We start from the raw sequence: 15,341 nt of genomic DNA, 5'->3' as shown, positions 1-15,341 counted from the left end.
GAGGGTTCAGGTTACGCAAAGCAGGGGCTGAGTGGGAGACAGCAAGTAGCAACAAATGATTTCAGCAAGGGCATTTTGAATATTTTTACAGATTCCAGAAGATAAAATGCATGTGTATAACATCATCTGCTGTGAAATAGAGTGACCAGAAAAGCATAGAAGTTTTTTTAAATTGATTTATGTTGCCTACACAAACAATTAGAACAAAACTTACAGCCGTCAAACAGATTAAGTAATTAAAAAAAGAATCAAAAATTAATAAGGAAAAGTAAAATTATAATATAGAAGAAGACAAAAGAAAGGTGAATCATGAAAGAGAAGAAAAGGAGAAAAAAAGAAAAAGAAAAAGGAATATGTGTGTGTGTGTGTGTGTGTCCATCCATACTTTATTGCTATCCAGAGACCCATAAAACATAAACCATAAAACAATTTCAAAACTAGATTATCCACTCTTTGATCCAGGTCATCTGGATAGAGTCATCTGTTGAAGGTAGAGAACAGCATCGAGGATGGAATCAGTCAAAGGGTTTTATTCATCTCCGAATGTATAGTTAGGATGGGAAGCAAATCTGAAAAATAATAATCAATGGAGCTTCTAAATTACAAGGAGAAAGAAAGGGTCAGGCTTCAGAAGGAATATCCAACACATTTAAAGTACATGAAGCCTAGCCGCTGGAGTTTACCCTCGGAGAACTACAATTCCCTTAACAAAGTTACCAGGATTCTGTGGGGGAAAGTCCTCTGCTTTAAATGAACGGTGTATATACAGCCACAATGTTTGCTGGTGGGTTTGCTATCTATCGCAGAATTGTCATCCTTGAGGCAACCCACCACAATTTGCTTGCCTGAGACAAATTGCAAGATGGTCACATTTCATATACAGAAGCCAGCTGGAATGACAACCAAAACTTACTTCTAGATTGGCAGCAACATAGTGCCCTTCACCAAACCTGAGTGTCCTTCACAACTGAGGGCAGCAGGCTAGTTATGTGGGCGCAGGACAGCCATGTGATGCACACAGCTCTGCCCTCCAACAGAAGGGGACGGGCAGGGTGCTCAGAAGAATCAGCTGGGGAGGGGGCTGGCCTGGAGGGTGCTTCCACACTGGGCATTTGAATGTGGAATTTACTCTCTTTTCCCTGTGGAAAGTGAGGAGAAAAGTGGTTGATGCACCAGCTGAAGCACACCTTGCCTAACAGTAGGGCCGGCCCTGGTTCTACTTGACTGTCTCAATAGGGAACACATACAGTTGTACCTCAGTTTAAGAACTTAATTTGTTCTGGAGGTCCGTTCTTAACCTGAAACTGTTCTTAACCTGAGGTACCACTTTAGCTAATGGGGCCTCCCACTGCCGCCGCGCAATTTCTGTTCTCATCCTGAGGCAAAGTTCTTAACCCGAGGTACTATTTCTGGGTTAGCGGAGTCTGTAACCTGAAGTGTCTGTAACCTGAAGCATCTGTAACCCAAGGTACCACTGTACTTAGGCCCTTAGTCTTTAGTAGCAAAAAGGGGAAATAACGGTGTGCCATTACTGAGCTGTTTTAACTGGCATACCAGAGTAAGGCACATGAAGACCTTCTGGTTTGGAGGGCAATCGTTCTTGAAATGTGTTGGGTGTAATCAATTGTGTCTTTTGAGCACCAGTCTGACGTCCTGCCCCTTGTATGCAGCTTGTATGTGTGTCCCCACTCCACTTCCCCATGACCCTTCACCCCCACCAAATTGTCAGGGGTGCTACCACACTCTCCCCAGGGGAACAAGGAACGGGGAGTGCTCTGGCTGCAACCACAAACACCTAATTCCCACCAGGAGCTGCCTCTACACATGGGCTTCTCAAATGCCCACCAGTATCACTGTGCGACATTATGGATCGGGCTGAACCCTAACAACAGATTCCCTTGCCTTGCCGCCTTCAACTCACCCTGTCAGTTTCATGTAGCGAACGTTTCTTTTGAGGCCATTGAGGGTTTTCATGTCCTCTTCAGGCAGCTGGAAATCAAACACCTAGCAGAGGAGACAGGGTTGCATATAATCAGCAAGGGCTCTCTTATTATTATTATTTCAAAGCAGTTCACAAACAAGACCACAACGTATAAAAGCAAACCAAAAACAATAACCCAATAACGCCTCCCTCGAAAAAAGCCACATTCTAAAAGGGTGTTGGATGTCAATAAGATCAGCTAAAGGCCTAGTTAAAAAGGAACATTTTTGCCTGGTGTCTAAAGGTGTATAATGAAGGCACCAGGCAAACTTCCCTGGGGAGAGCATTCCATAGACGGGGAGCCACTGCAGAGAAGGCCCGTTCTCATGTTGCTACACTATGGACCTCTCGAGGAGGAGGCACACGAAGAAGGGCCTCAAATGTTGATCTCATGGTCCAGGTAGGTTCATATGGAAGGAGGCTCTAGATTTTCTGAAGCTCAAGTGCTGAGACAAAGTGGGCAGAAAGAGGAGACATTGGCTCCCCTATCCTGCAGAATGTCTCACTGATCTCACCTGCATTTTCATCATGTTTTAGACATCAGTGGTTCCCATTCAACTCTGCTTATGCAGTTGAGCTCCTGTGAGTAAGATGGACCCCATCTCCACTATTGCTTACCCCACAACTTAACTCTGACAGTCTGTTACTGGTTTGTGTTCAGTATGCGGTAGGTTATTCTACTTAAAGTGCAGGTATGAACAAACACTCAGCTCCCAATGCCTCACCTAAACCAGTACACATTAAACTTTGGTTCACTGCGTCTGCAAACTGCCGGTTTACCTGCAGGTTTTCTTTAATGTGTTCTTGGGTGAAACTCTTGGCCAGAACCACAATGCCACGCTGCAACTGGTAGCGCAAAGCAATGAGCGCTGGGCTTCGGTTGTGCTTCTTAGCAAGGTCAACCAGTACTGGTTCCTCACGCAGAACTGGTGTGCTTGTGTCCATCCTGCAAGAGGAAAGCAACCTCAGGTGTCATTAAATAGCAATATTGTGACATATTCAAGTCAACATTTGAGCGTATCTAAACACTGTAAGTATAAAGCTGTTCTAGACCAGATCATCTGGTATGGAGGAACCCAACCAATGAACCCTGCAAACAGGTGTTCTGTGCAGAGGGCAGGGACAGCGGAACAAAAGGACAATCCTATGCATATTGACAGGTCAGTCTTACTGGCCATATTCATATACTGATAAACCATGGTTTGTTAAGATGGGACTGAGCCTAGCCTCCCTCTGAACTCATATGCTCCTTTCCTCCTTTGTGCAGCTGCAAGAAGTTTAGAAGCAAATCCCAGAGGGACTTCCGGGTCGGCGCAATCGCTGAATGGCGGACTCCCTCCGAGCTCCGGAGGGAGTCTGCTGGGTAGGGGTCGGGTCCTGCCGCGCCGGCGACGCGGGGACCCTTAAAAACCATGGGCGGAGATGCCCATGGACTTGGTGACTCGGCAGGCACCGTTTGCGCCCCCCCGACCCGCGAAGGAGCCTTCTTAAAGGCTGTGGAGCGGGTGACGGGGGTGTGTGTGTGTGGTGCTATGAGTCCACTGCTTCCCCTGCCTAGCGAAGCCGCATGCCATTCGGCGGAGAGCAACGACTTCTTCTTTGGAAATTTCGGATTTGGATTAAAAAGAACAACCCGTGAGTAAATTTATTGGACTTAAAAGGGAAATTTGATCTACGAATTTGGAGCGAGCGGGGTGTGTGTGCAAAAAGGAAGTCCCCCCCCCCCCCGTTGTAGATGGCTTAACACAAGGATTTGACAACTAATATCGAGAGATGAACTTGTTTATTTGAAAAAAATTTAACTTCACGAAGGGAAATTACAATAATTGTGCTGGAGGAGAAGATTGGTTTGTGGGAACTAAAGTGCAACCCCCCCCCCCCCGGGAACCGGGAACGATCCGCTATGAGCGACTTTGACAGCTGTCAAAGTAGCTGTCAAAGCAGGAAAATAAAAGAGAACTTTGTTACGATGGCTTTGCTGGTTAGATTTGTTACAATTTGGACATAAATTACTGGAAATAAAGGCAACAAGTTATTTGACTTTTGGGTCTGATCTGGAAAGAAATTAAGTTACCATATTCCCTCTAGAGGGAGGCCGGGACATTGCAACAGTAGCAGCAAGTGGAAAAATACTATGAATTTGAGCAGGATTCGTTATCTCTTGGGAAAGCTGCAAAAACGAAGCATTATTTTGTCTACAGAGGTCTCTATACTAAAGGAGACAATGGATTTATCTATTGAAGAAAGGAAGGAACGCAAGTTATGTTCCTGAATAACAAAAGCCTCTGTGGAGAACAGGAAGTTTCTGAATTAGAAGGTTTCTGCAGCAGAACAGGAAAAAGCAACCTGAGGAATAAGAGCTGGACTAAACTTGAAGTTGGAGCATTTGGAACATCCAGACTTTAAAAGGATCAAGAAACAGAATTTGAGTTAGACTCTTAAACATAGAGGTCTGGATGGAAGAAGAATGATCTTTTCTGAGAGTTTCTCCGAGATTGGACTTTCTGAAATTAAAAGCTATCAAAAGACGGCAAAGTGGAGCTGAAATATAGACGTGGATGTACCAAGCTGGCAGTAGACAATGGATGAACTTTGGGGATCGGAACCGGGGAATGGGGGGGGGGGAGAGATTTGGAACCCAAAGGCTGTAAAATTACATATTTTTTCTTTCTTTTCTTATTTTTCTTGTCTGTTGTTTGAAAATAGGGAAATTCGTGGAAGGGAAACGGGGTCGATCTTAGGGAATTATATAAAATATAAGGAGAAATGGTTAATTAAGATAAATATGATAAATTAATTTGGAATAAATGGGTTATTTAAAATTACAATAAGGATTTAAAATTTGGGGTAAGAATTTGTGGAATCAACTTAATGAAAATGGAATACAAGAGGGGGAGGGGGGAAGTCTGGGAAAGATGTCACTGAAACTAAGTGTAAACTATATTTGTCTTTTCTTTCTATCTTTCCTTTTTATTCTGGAAAATTTTTAATAAATATTATTTAAAAAAAAGAAGAAGCAAATCCCAGAGGGATTTAGTCCACACTGCTTAAAATGGTTGGGTCTGGTAGACAAAATTGCAAACAGAAAGGTGTGCATTAGCAGAAATGCACACCAAAATGCTGTCAATTTTTCATGAGAACTTTTTCTAAAAAAAAAAAAAAAGTTTGCAAACTTTAAATCTGATGCGGAATGATGAGGAAACCAGAACTTAAGAAAAAGGAGAAACCCAAACTATCAGATTCATCTACCCTTGTTAAGCACACATTCCTTTCTCCTCGTTTCTCTATGGCTTTGACCAGGTGCTACCTTTGTGCCCCTTCCCCTGATCCCATATTTGCTATCTTGGATCAGATATTCTTTCTGGTTTTGATGGTGCACTTTTCTCCTTCCTATCTGATCCTTGATTGCTGCTCTAGAACAAGCATGGGGAACCTTTGGCTGAGCTGCTACTGGAATAATCCTTGGCCGTTGGGCATGCTTGCTGCAGCTGACGGGAGTTGTAACTCAACCACATCTTCAGGGCCAAAGGTTCCCTACAGTTGTTGGTTAATTATTGGCTAATCATTGAAATACTGGAATAAATGATCAAAGTTCAGTGTTTTCTCCTACCAAGCCTCGTCTCTCTGGGATCCTAAAGCAGAGAAAGCTTCCAGGACAATATCCTTTGATTTGCAGAAAGACAACAGCTTGGCTTGCTTGAGATAAGGGTGGCATTCGACCTGGTAGAGAATTTGTGCACAAGCCAAGAGTCAGAAGCACAGTCTAGAGGAGCAGTCTTTACAGTCTTGTTACAAAACAACAAAAATAAATTGGTTCTTGAAGACAGAGCATTATGAATGGACCTGAACATCTGGAACGGGGAAGTGGGATTTTGCCTGCTGGATCCATTCTCAAGTTCCCTGTGCTTTGTGCATTTAGCAGAATTTTTGAACAGAGCTAGATGTGGATACAACTGTGGCCAGGATTCCTGCACGATCAGGGCCCTTGGTTATTTTGAATTCAGAACCCACATCCACACTTTCCACTGATGCAATCTCACTCCCCATGTTCAGTGATTTATTTATTTTTAAAGAATTATACCTGGTTGAGAACAGGCTTGTACTTGAGGCCAGGTTTGTTTAGGATCTTTTCCAGAAGCCTCTGGTTGAAGTTGGAAACACCAATAGACTTCACCAAACCTGCATCTTTACATAATTCCATGGCCTGCAGAAGATGATGAAAGTATATAAACAAAGCAGGCTGTATAAATTATGCTGCTGAAATAAGTGTACAGCTTTGATTTGGGGGACTGTCCTGCTGTTGCTACACAACTGTGATGATACACACCTCCCAGGTTTGACACAAGTCAACGTCATCGAAGACCAGCTTTCCACTTTCATCTTTTGGTAGCGGATCGGCTCCTGGCTTTAAAATAATAAAAATAAAAATTTACTCAACGTAGAAACAACAGCACCAAAAACCTATTTAAAGTAACCTATTTAAAGTACAGTGGTACCTTGGGTTAAGTACTTAATTCGTTCCGGAGGTCTGTTCTTAACCTGAAAATGTTCTTAACCTGAAGCACCACTTTAGCTAATAGGGCCTCCTGCTGCCGCCGTGCCGCTGGAGCATGATTTCTGTTCTCGTCCTGAAGCAAAGTTCTTAACCCGAGGTACTATTTCTGGGTTAGCAGAGTCTGTAACCTGAAGCGTATGTAACCCGAGGTACCACTGTATTTTACTTCCCATCTTACCCCTATAAAGGTTGACTCTAAGCATGACTAAGCATGCTATCTATCACATACACAGTTACCTGAGAGTGATACTTATTTCTGAGTAGACATCTGCTGGTTTGTGATGTCAGTCTGGAAACAACCCGTCATCAAGAAACAATTGTAAAAGCAGATTAAACAAAATGAAAGCATTGACTTTTTTTTACATTTAGTGGATTATGATTATTACTGTACATTTGCAAACAAGGTTAAGATATGTTTCCAGATGTAAATTATTTTATATGTCCTCCCCCCTTGTGGTCCAAATGGGTCTTTTCCTGGCTGCAATTTCTAATTGGTGAGGGAATGCAACTTATCACATATTTAAAGACACTTCTCTGTTATGACGGTTCCACTTTAGTGCACACTTATGACTTAATTGATCAGAGTTAGACAGAGAACCAAATTAACTCTATTGTAATTGTTGTTACTTTTGCAGTTACTAGCTCTAACTCGAGTACTGTGAGGGGTAGCCTTTTCCTGCCTGCACAGCAGCCTCAATGAAAATCCTACTCTAGGTTGCTATTACTCAGATTGGTCTTGCTCCCATTGGTACTAGTGGGAGTTCCCCCCATCCCTCAAGTTCAATTCCCGTATATCCAGCTAAAAAGGCTTTGGTAACAGGACTTCAAGAAAGTTTTTTTAAAAATAATAATAAAAAGCCTCTGAGATTTTAGAGAACTCCTGCCCACCAGAGGAGACAACATTAGCCACTTGATAAATCAGTTGTCATATGAGCCAACGTCATCTCTACACTAACATTTTTCCTTTTAAAGACAGCAGTCATGGGTAGGTAAATATCCTACTTATTTTTTCTTGATTTTGAGAACATCTAAAGCACGGGTGTCAAACACAAGGCCCGCGGGCCGAATCCGGCCCGCCAGACCTCGTCATGTGGCCCGTGTAGCCGGCGGCGGCCGCCAGCCTTCACCTTTTATTCTCGTTTCTTTCCTTTTTTTTGACACAAGAAAGCTGCCTCTTCAGCGCATGCGTGGCAGCCTACAAGCTAGAGAACGTCTGCCCTCTAGCGGCGCCGCGGCCCTCGATGAATTTGAGTTTTACACCCCTCATCTAAAGTGTGAAGGATAGTTACATATGATTCAAAACTATGCTCCCAGCATTTGAATATGTTTCTGATCAAAAGAATTAATGTGTATGCTTAACAGTAAATCCACCTTAATATATACTACTTCTTTTTAAGATAAGGATTTTACAAGCAAGCAAGGAAGGAAAGTTTGATTTTGGTTCATCAACTACTGATGGGGGGGGGGATTACCTTGAGAGGAAATGGCATGTGAATAAGAAAGAGATCCATATAATCAAGTTTAAGTTTCTTTAGAGATTCTTCCACACTTGTCCAGACAAGTTCTGGGCGATGAAAGGTGCCCCAAAGCTGTAAAGGGTTTCAAACAGTAGAACATGGATACAGGTCACCTTCAGAATCAATGGTTCTTACTGAAGCATATAGACACACTCCAATTAATTTCAATGGCCATTGTGTCAGATAAATTTCTGCCAATCTGTATGCCTGTTATCATAGCTTCTTTTTCACAAAGGTTGTATCTTCCCAGGTAGAGTTAAAACTAAATGAGCATACATAATGTGCTCGTTTATTGCCTCAAAGGAAAGGACTCTGGGAGTTTCGTTTTCCAGTTGTAAAATTATATGTGACTAAATTATTTAGAGAACACACTGGGTTTTTTCATATAGGTAAGAGGCCAGTCAGTTGCAGTTTCCATAGTCTAACTTTCATTTAAGAGAGCATTCTTAAAACAATGGCTTTCAAACTGGGTTCTGAGACACCTTGGCTTCACAGGAAACTTAACAGGTGCACTTCCAGACTGCCAATGTATTGTGGGTGAGAATCAAGCACATGCCAGAACTTTAATTAAAGCAGATTAAAGCGCTCTATCACACTGGTGCATCAAATCTACAGTAGTACCTTGGTTCTCGAACTTAATCTGTTCTGGGAGTCTGTTTGACTCCTGAAACCGTTCAAAAGCCGAGGTGTGGCTTCTGATTGGCTGCAGGAGCTTCCTGCACTCAAGTGGAAGCCACATCGGATGTTTGGCTTCCGAAAAACGTTCACAAACCGGAATACTTACTTCTGGGTTTGTGGCGTTCAGGAACTGATTTGTTCAAAAACTAAGCCATTTGAGAACCAAGGTACCACTGTACTTTTTTCTTTCTTTCAAAAGACTTTTTGTAGTTAGGAAAGCAATGAGAAAATGCGCAGATGAACAAATACTTGACAGAAAGACTTGCAAATACCACATGAGCAAATCAGGATAAGTGCTCATTCCCTTTTAACAGGCACAGGCAAACTCGGCCCTCCAGATGTTTTAGGACTACAACTCCCATGATCCCTAGCTCACAGGACCAGTGGTCAGGGATGATGGGAGTTGTAGTCCCAAAACATCTGGAGGGCTGAGTTTGCCTATGCCTGCCTTATAACCTCACCAGAAAGACATCAGAATGAACGCTCAGTAAAGACCAGATAATAGTCTAACCTAAGGTTTTTGCACAGCAAAACGGGATGAATATTCATAAAATAGGTCAGGAGGAGCCCTAGAAGTTTCACAAGAAGATAACCAGTGATGGACAACCTTCCCTAACAGGCCACTTGCCCATCAAGAAGATTCCATTTCAACGGGTGGACACAGTGTAATGTTGGGTATATCTCTAAGGGCATCTTCAGAGTTTTGCAATTGGGATTCAGTGGCAAACTGCAAAATTCAGCTTGCACAGTTCAAGTAGATCTGCTGCTCTGGTGCAAATCTGCTTCTAAGGAAAACAAACTGAACTTTTTGCAGCAAGGAAAGTGCACTAGAAAGTGTGGGATATCAATTGCTTGCCCTTGATCTTGCATAACCTCCCTGCAAACAAATCCAAATGAATGCTCAGTAAACAGGTTGTCTGGAAGTGAGCTGAGTTATGTTCTCAGAGTAATGTTGGGCGGCCAAGTAAAAACAAAACGAAGCAGGCTCTTGCAGCTTCGTTAGTTGTATAGAGAAGGGATTTCAGCAGTTGTTGCATGTATGACAAGCAACACATTCTGAAATTCCTCTGTTGCACAACTGCCAAAGGTGCAGGACATTTGTCCTCTTTCCTGCCTGGCAATGGTGAGGATGTCTACAATACACAGGGATTCCTCAGGAGTCAAGTCGATTTGGAAAGGAAAGAAGTAAAATTTGGAAACCACTGAGTTGAATAAATGAACTTCCATGGCCTCAGCTGTTAGGAAAGGATGGTAGAAGCAAAGCCTGTCCACCAATCAACCAACTGCTACAGGAATTAATATTTACTGACCTTTCCAGTGTAAAACAATTCATCCCTTTTCACAGTTCCATCTGCAATCTTTGCATTCATTCCTCGTCCAATTTCCTCTTCATTCCCATAGATGAAGGCTCCATCGATAAGGCGGAAGCCAAGCTCAATGGCTACCTTTATAGCCTCCTCACACTTGCTTTTTTGAACCTGGTGGTTAAAACAACAAATAATGTCAGCAAGTTTCACTGGCTTTGGCAGGAGGGTTACTTGATTGTGTTTCCTCATGTGCCACTTTTGCAATGGAAAACAGCTGCACATGGAACACTATGAGGTTGTACCCTAATATGGGGCTGTACCCTAACATGGGAAAAGTTCTACTGCACAAGCACAAATCCTTGCATTAATAGAATGAGTGCATTGGATGCCAACCATGGTCATTTTAAGGCACTGTGGACAATAACCTACATACAAAGCATTTGAGAAAATTGGGTTCTCTCCCAGCGCATGTTCTCTAAGGGTGGTGATGCAGCAAGCTAACATCTTGCTTTGCTTCCACAAGTCAGAATCTTTTCGGTGTCTGCATGGGAAATATATTCATGCCACCTTGAGTTCCGTGATGGAAGAAAGGTTCAGGATATAAATGTAAATCACTATTGCTGTGCAGCATTAAAAAATATTGGTTTTGGAATTCAAACAAAGTCTCTTTTCTCTGCTAGACCAGGATTTATTGCAGCCATATCAACAATATTTTCACATAATTGAAAAGCATTCTGGCCACAGAATGGTTAATATCAGCGTCAATAGGAAGGGAGTTCCAAAATGTGGGTGCTGCCACACTAAAATATTGGGTTTTTTTACAAATGTAGAATGAGGCACCTGTAACAGTGCCTGTTCTGCAAAATATATGGCAAACCGATGTGAAATGCAACTGGTTTTTCAAATACAAATATCTGTAAACTTCATGTTATATTTTAGTAAGATCTAATTTATATATTATAATTGCTGCTATATCTGTACTGTCCCTGTTATACCAAACTGCAAATTTAAATGTATCCCTATTGTGTTTCATGACTTCCCTGATTCTGTATGTGAACTGGAACTGGTCTGTGACCGAAATAATAAATTCATTCATACAAATACCTGCAGACTGGGACAATAGTGGACAGGCAGGAGAAATTCACACACACATACACCCTTGTCAGCCACAGACGTGACAAAAATAATTCCTCTCCACACACAATGAAATTGCTATTTGCATCAGGAGAGATGCAAATAGCAACCTGGGATGGGTAAGCTGCCAGGGTCCATGGAGTAGGGATAAGGGTTAAACATTTTCCGCCCAGCCCACCGTGGCTCTGATACTGATCAAGCTCTCTCCAACAGCAGCTATTTGTGTTGTAAAACTCAAACATCTTCATGGAATGACATGTAGGTTGACCCTTGGGAGAGGCCCTGCCAAACCATCACAAAGGGTGGCCTATTTAGACTGCAGTTGGCTTTCCGTTTGAGAAAGCAAATTTCCTATATACACATAAAGGCGATAGAAAAAGAAAACCTTAAGAAAGTTGACTTACTTCATCAGGGCAATAGGTACCAAGCCCAATCAAAGGGATTTTGTTTCCATCGCTCATCTTAAGGTAAGAATTTTTGTCCAGAGCCATCTTTTTACAGCTTTGGTCTGATGTGCAAGCAAATGTACTCTGCCAGAGTTTTGGAGAAGAGAAGTGGAGTTGGCTACAACTCTCTTTTTCTCTTATAGAGTTACTTCCTCAGGGGCAAGGAGAAGTGATGCTGATGTAAGGTAGATGAAAAACAACCCTCAGAACCTCAACATAATAATAGATCCCTGAGGTGTCAAATACTTGGCATTGTCACACTATCAACTCAGAGGTTACATGCTGTTTTCATTCAGTCTCCACCAGTTCGCTGGGCGACCAGTTAGAAGACAATGGAAAAATGCAGCTTACTTGACTACGAACCCCCAAACTTGGAACCCCCCTCCAAACTGGTGCAGTTGTTGACAGGGTTTTGCAGGACAAATCCCATATTTTGCAACACCACCATCCCAAACTGAGTAAATAATACATCAAATCAGGGTTCATGGTCAACACCCAAAAACACATCTCAGCAGACAAATGACCAGATATTTATGCTGAAGTTTTTCACCCTGAGCCCTGAAGTAGGGGTGTTCCCAGATAGTTGCTATGTTCAGCTCTGATTCAGAGGTCTTGTGCAACAAACCTATTAACCCAAATGTTGCAGTATGGAAAGTGATGCAAAAACAGGCTGTAAAATGTCAGGAATACTTGCTTAATGCAGCAGTGCCACACTCATGTCTTACATTTATGCCACTTTAACAGTCATGTCTCACCCCAGAGAATCCTGGGAACTTCAGCTTGTTAAGGATGCTGGGGTTGTTAGGAGACCCCTATTCCCCTCAGAGAGCTACAATTCCCAGAGTTCCTTGGGAAGACGAATTGATGGTTAAACCACTTGGAACTGGAACTGTGAGGGGAATAGGGGTCTCCTAACGTCTCTCAGTACACTGAACAAACCACACTTCCCATAATTCTTCGTGGGGAAGTCATAACTGTAGGCCTGCCAGCTTGCATCAAATTAACAGTTCTTAGACAGCACTATTTTTCTAGAAAAAGAGGTGCCAGAACTCACTGTGACCACCTCCCTTGTTCTCTTATAGTGACAATGGTGCCCACCTGAGAGGTGCTGGAGCTGGAAAAAAAAAGTCCTGTTCTTAGGGCAAAAGATAAATAAGGGTTAAAAATAAAAGTGTGGCATAAAATTCACTTGAAGAATCCTGCTGAATCATAACAGCTGTGTGAGGGCCAAGCCGGGCTGCTGAGAAGTTAAACTCCAGTTCAACTCCCACTGAAAAATGCACAGGCTGCTCTAATGATCCCTGAGACCAATTAGCATTGCCCCTGCATGTTCCAGTGCGAGAGAGTTGAAAAGGTCACTCCTGCTTATGGCTCCATACAGCAGCTGGGTGTCACAGCGAGGGAGGCAGAGAGCAGAGTGTGTATCTAGGTGAGAGTGGTGTCACGGCAAAGTTCCCACAATGGCACACAGCTCCTGCTTAAGAACAACTTCTCACCCTGCTGCACCAACCTTTCCACTTGGACCCACCCATCTGCCAAAAATGTCAATGTAGATGTCCACATACTAACAACTCGGCAGTTCTGCACACCGCTGAGTGCTTCAGAGACGAGAACGGGCTCCAGAAGGGTGTCTGTGTATTTACAGTGGTACCTCGGGTTAAGTACTTAATTTGTTCGGGAGGTCCGTTCTTAACCTGAAACTGTTCTTAACCTGAAGCACCACTTTAGCTAATGGGGCCTCCCGCTGCCGTCGCGCCGCCAGAGCACGATTTCTGTTCTCATCCTGAAGCAAAGTTCTTAACCCAAGGTACTATTTCTGGGTTAGCAGAGTCTGTAACCTGAAGCGTATGTAACCTGAAGCGTATGTAACCCGAGGTACCACTGTATTTACAGCATTTATTCCCCTGCCATTTAGCCAAAAAGATTCTCAGCATGGCTTACAAAAACCAGTTCTCAGGTTCACATTCTAAAAAGAGATGATACATAAGTAAAGGTAAAGGCACCCCTGACCATTAGGTCCAGTCATGGCCGATTCTGGGGTTGTGGCGCTCATCTCGCTTTACTGGCAGAGGGAGCCGGCGTACAGCTTCTGAGTCATGTGGCCAGAATGAGTAAGCCGCTTCTGGTGAACCAGAGCAGCGCACGGAAACACCGTTTACGGTCCCGCCGGAGTGGTACCCATTGATCTACTTGCACTTTGACATGCTTTTGAACTGCTAGGTTGGCAGGAGCAGGGACCGAGCAACAGGAGCTCACCCCGTCGTGGGGATTCGAACCGCCGACCTTCTGATCGGCAAGTCCCCTAGGCTCTGTGGTTTAATCCACAGCGCCACCCGCATCCCAATATGACACATACACAAGGGAAAAGGAATAGGAGGGAGGAAGGAAAAGCAAGCTCAAACACAGATGCTTAAAGTCACAGTTTGTAAAGTCACTGTCGATGCCAGTGCTACTTCTGACTGCCTTCCCTTCCCTGGAGTCACTCCTAGATCAGATCCAGGAGCACAGCTGGTGACAATGAGGGCTGCAAGGCGGCAGCATTTTCCTTTCTGATCTGCATTCATCGTAACCAGTGCTGTTTCCATTATGCTACAATGTCCTTTCCAGGAACTACTGTGTTAGTCTTCCTGTCCGCTATTGAATGTAATCTATGCAAATTATATAATTTATGTAAATAAGTTGTGCAAGTTATATAACTTGCGTAACTATTTATGCAAGTCATGCAACTTACATTCATTTCAATGTAAAAGAAACATCCAAACAATGGATTTTTAAAAAATTAATTATGAATTGTTTGTGGACCTAGGGTGGAATTCAACATAGTGTTAAAGAGAGCATTTCAATCTCTCCTCCTCTATCATTCTATTCTGGGGATTATCCTGAACCTCCAGAGTGCTTTTTGGTTTTTGGGGGGGCAGGGTGCAGGGGGCATGTGGAGGGGGGGGGGAAGCCCCATTGTGCTATTGGGAGTCCTTGCTCTGGCTTCTGCTGACAGAGCAGAGATGGAATCCAACATCTGGAGGGCCACAGGATTCCTACCTCTGCTTTAAAGTGTCTGGATAAAATTGGAGAGATCTTTAATGCTAACTAAACCAAATGTTTTGGAGACTGTTGGTGTGGTCTTTTGCTTCCAACAGGCTGAAGATGAGCTTTTTCCTCAAGTTGAGAATGGGATGGCACTGCCCAGTATCACAAATTTCCTGGGCACATGGGAGGTGAGGGGTGATATGGGAGAAGCCATCTTTGATGTCTCCATTTGGATCCACATCTGTGTTTTGGAGTGTGAAACCATATGGCTCTCATAGGCCATAACTCTTTTGAACTTTCCAACACTGGCAAGTTGAGATTGATAAGCACATTTGGTCATCTGCAACAGAGATGGGGAACCTGTGGTCCTTTGGATGCTGTTAAGAGTTTATCTCCCATGAGATCCTGCCAACATGATCACAGGTCAGGGATGATGTTGAGTTGTACATCTGCAGGTCTACAGATTATCCATTCTTGCCTTACATGATCCATTGTAGTGGTAGAAATTTGGGCAAGTGTGGAGTTGTTCTTATTAATTAGAAAGATTTCTTCCAATGAGTTATATCTAGTGAATAACCAAGTAAATTCCTCTCACATATTGATGTTGGCCAAGTACCTAATTTTTGTGAGTGTCTGGATCTTCTCATGGTGCTTTGATATCCAGCTGAGAGATATTTCTGTTTATTTAACAGAATT

The 15,341-nt window shown here is 43.1% G+C and overlaps 2 protein-coding genes across 3 annotated transcripts in view; one reads left to right on the top strand and one right to left on the bottom strand.

Annotated features, from left to right (window-relative positions):
* LOC310826186 (tigger transposable element-derived protein 1-like) overlaps positions 1-15,341 on the top strand; it is a 1,677,490-nt gene that overhangs the window by 1,249,741 nt on the left and 412,408 nt on the right. The gene's annotated exons all lie outside the window — the stretch shown is intronic.
* Positions 473-11,729, bottom strand: LOC310826164 (estradiol 17 beta-dehydrogenase 5-like). 2 transcript variants are annotated; one of them, XM_083700860.1, is made up of 9 exons: positions 11,577-11,729; positions 10,042-10,209; positions 8,009-8,125; positions 6,309-6,386; positions 6,063-6,185; positions 5,592-5,701; positions 2,762-2,927; positions 1,922-2,004; positions 473-569 (listed from the first exon to the last, which is right to left on the bottom strand). In XM_083700860.1, the coding sequence occupies exons 1-9, from the start codon at positions 11,661-11,663 to the stop codon at positions 530-532; spliced, it is 972 nt and encodes a 323-aa protein (XP_083556986.1). In that variant the 5' UTR covers positions 11,664-11,729; the 3' UTR covers positions 473-529. The 2 variants fall into 2 exon arrangements, with proteins under 2 accessions (XP_083556986.1, XP_083556987.1); XM_083700861.1 differs by lacking the exon at positions 8,009-8,125.

The sequence above is a fragment of the Podarcis gaigeae genome (assembly GCF_964106915.1).
Source record: "Podarcis gaigeae genome assembly, chromosome: 10".
Lineage (NCBI taxonomy): Eukaryota > Metazoa > Chordata > Lepidosauria > Squamata > Lacertidae > Podarcis > Podarcis gaigeae.
This window is presented reverse-complemented; position numbering and strand designations above follow the sequence as displayed.

Bases quoted from the DNA above. Each gene is read 5' to 3' on its own strand.
- LOC310826164 (XM_083700860.1), bottom strand. From the start codon at position 11,663: ATGGCTCTGGACAAAAATTCTTACCTTAAGATGAGCGATGGAAACAAA. The intron at 6,186-6,308 runs GTGTGTATCATC...CATCTTCTGCAG, and splicing joins ACTTGTGTCAAACCTGGGAG to GCCATGGAATTATGTAAAGA. The intron at 570-1,921 runs GTGAGTTGAAGG...ATTATTTTTCAG, and splicing joins CGCTACATGAAACTGACAGG to ATTTGCTTCCCATCCTAACT.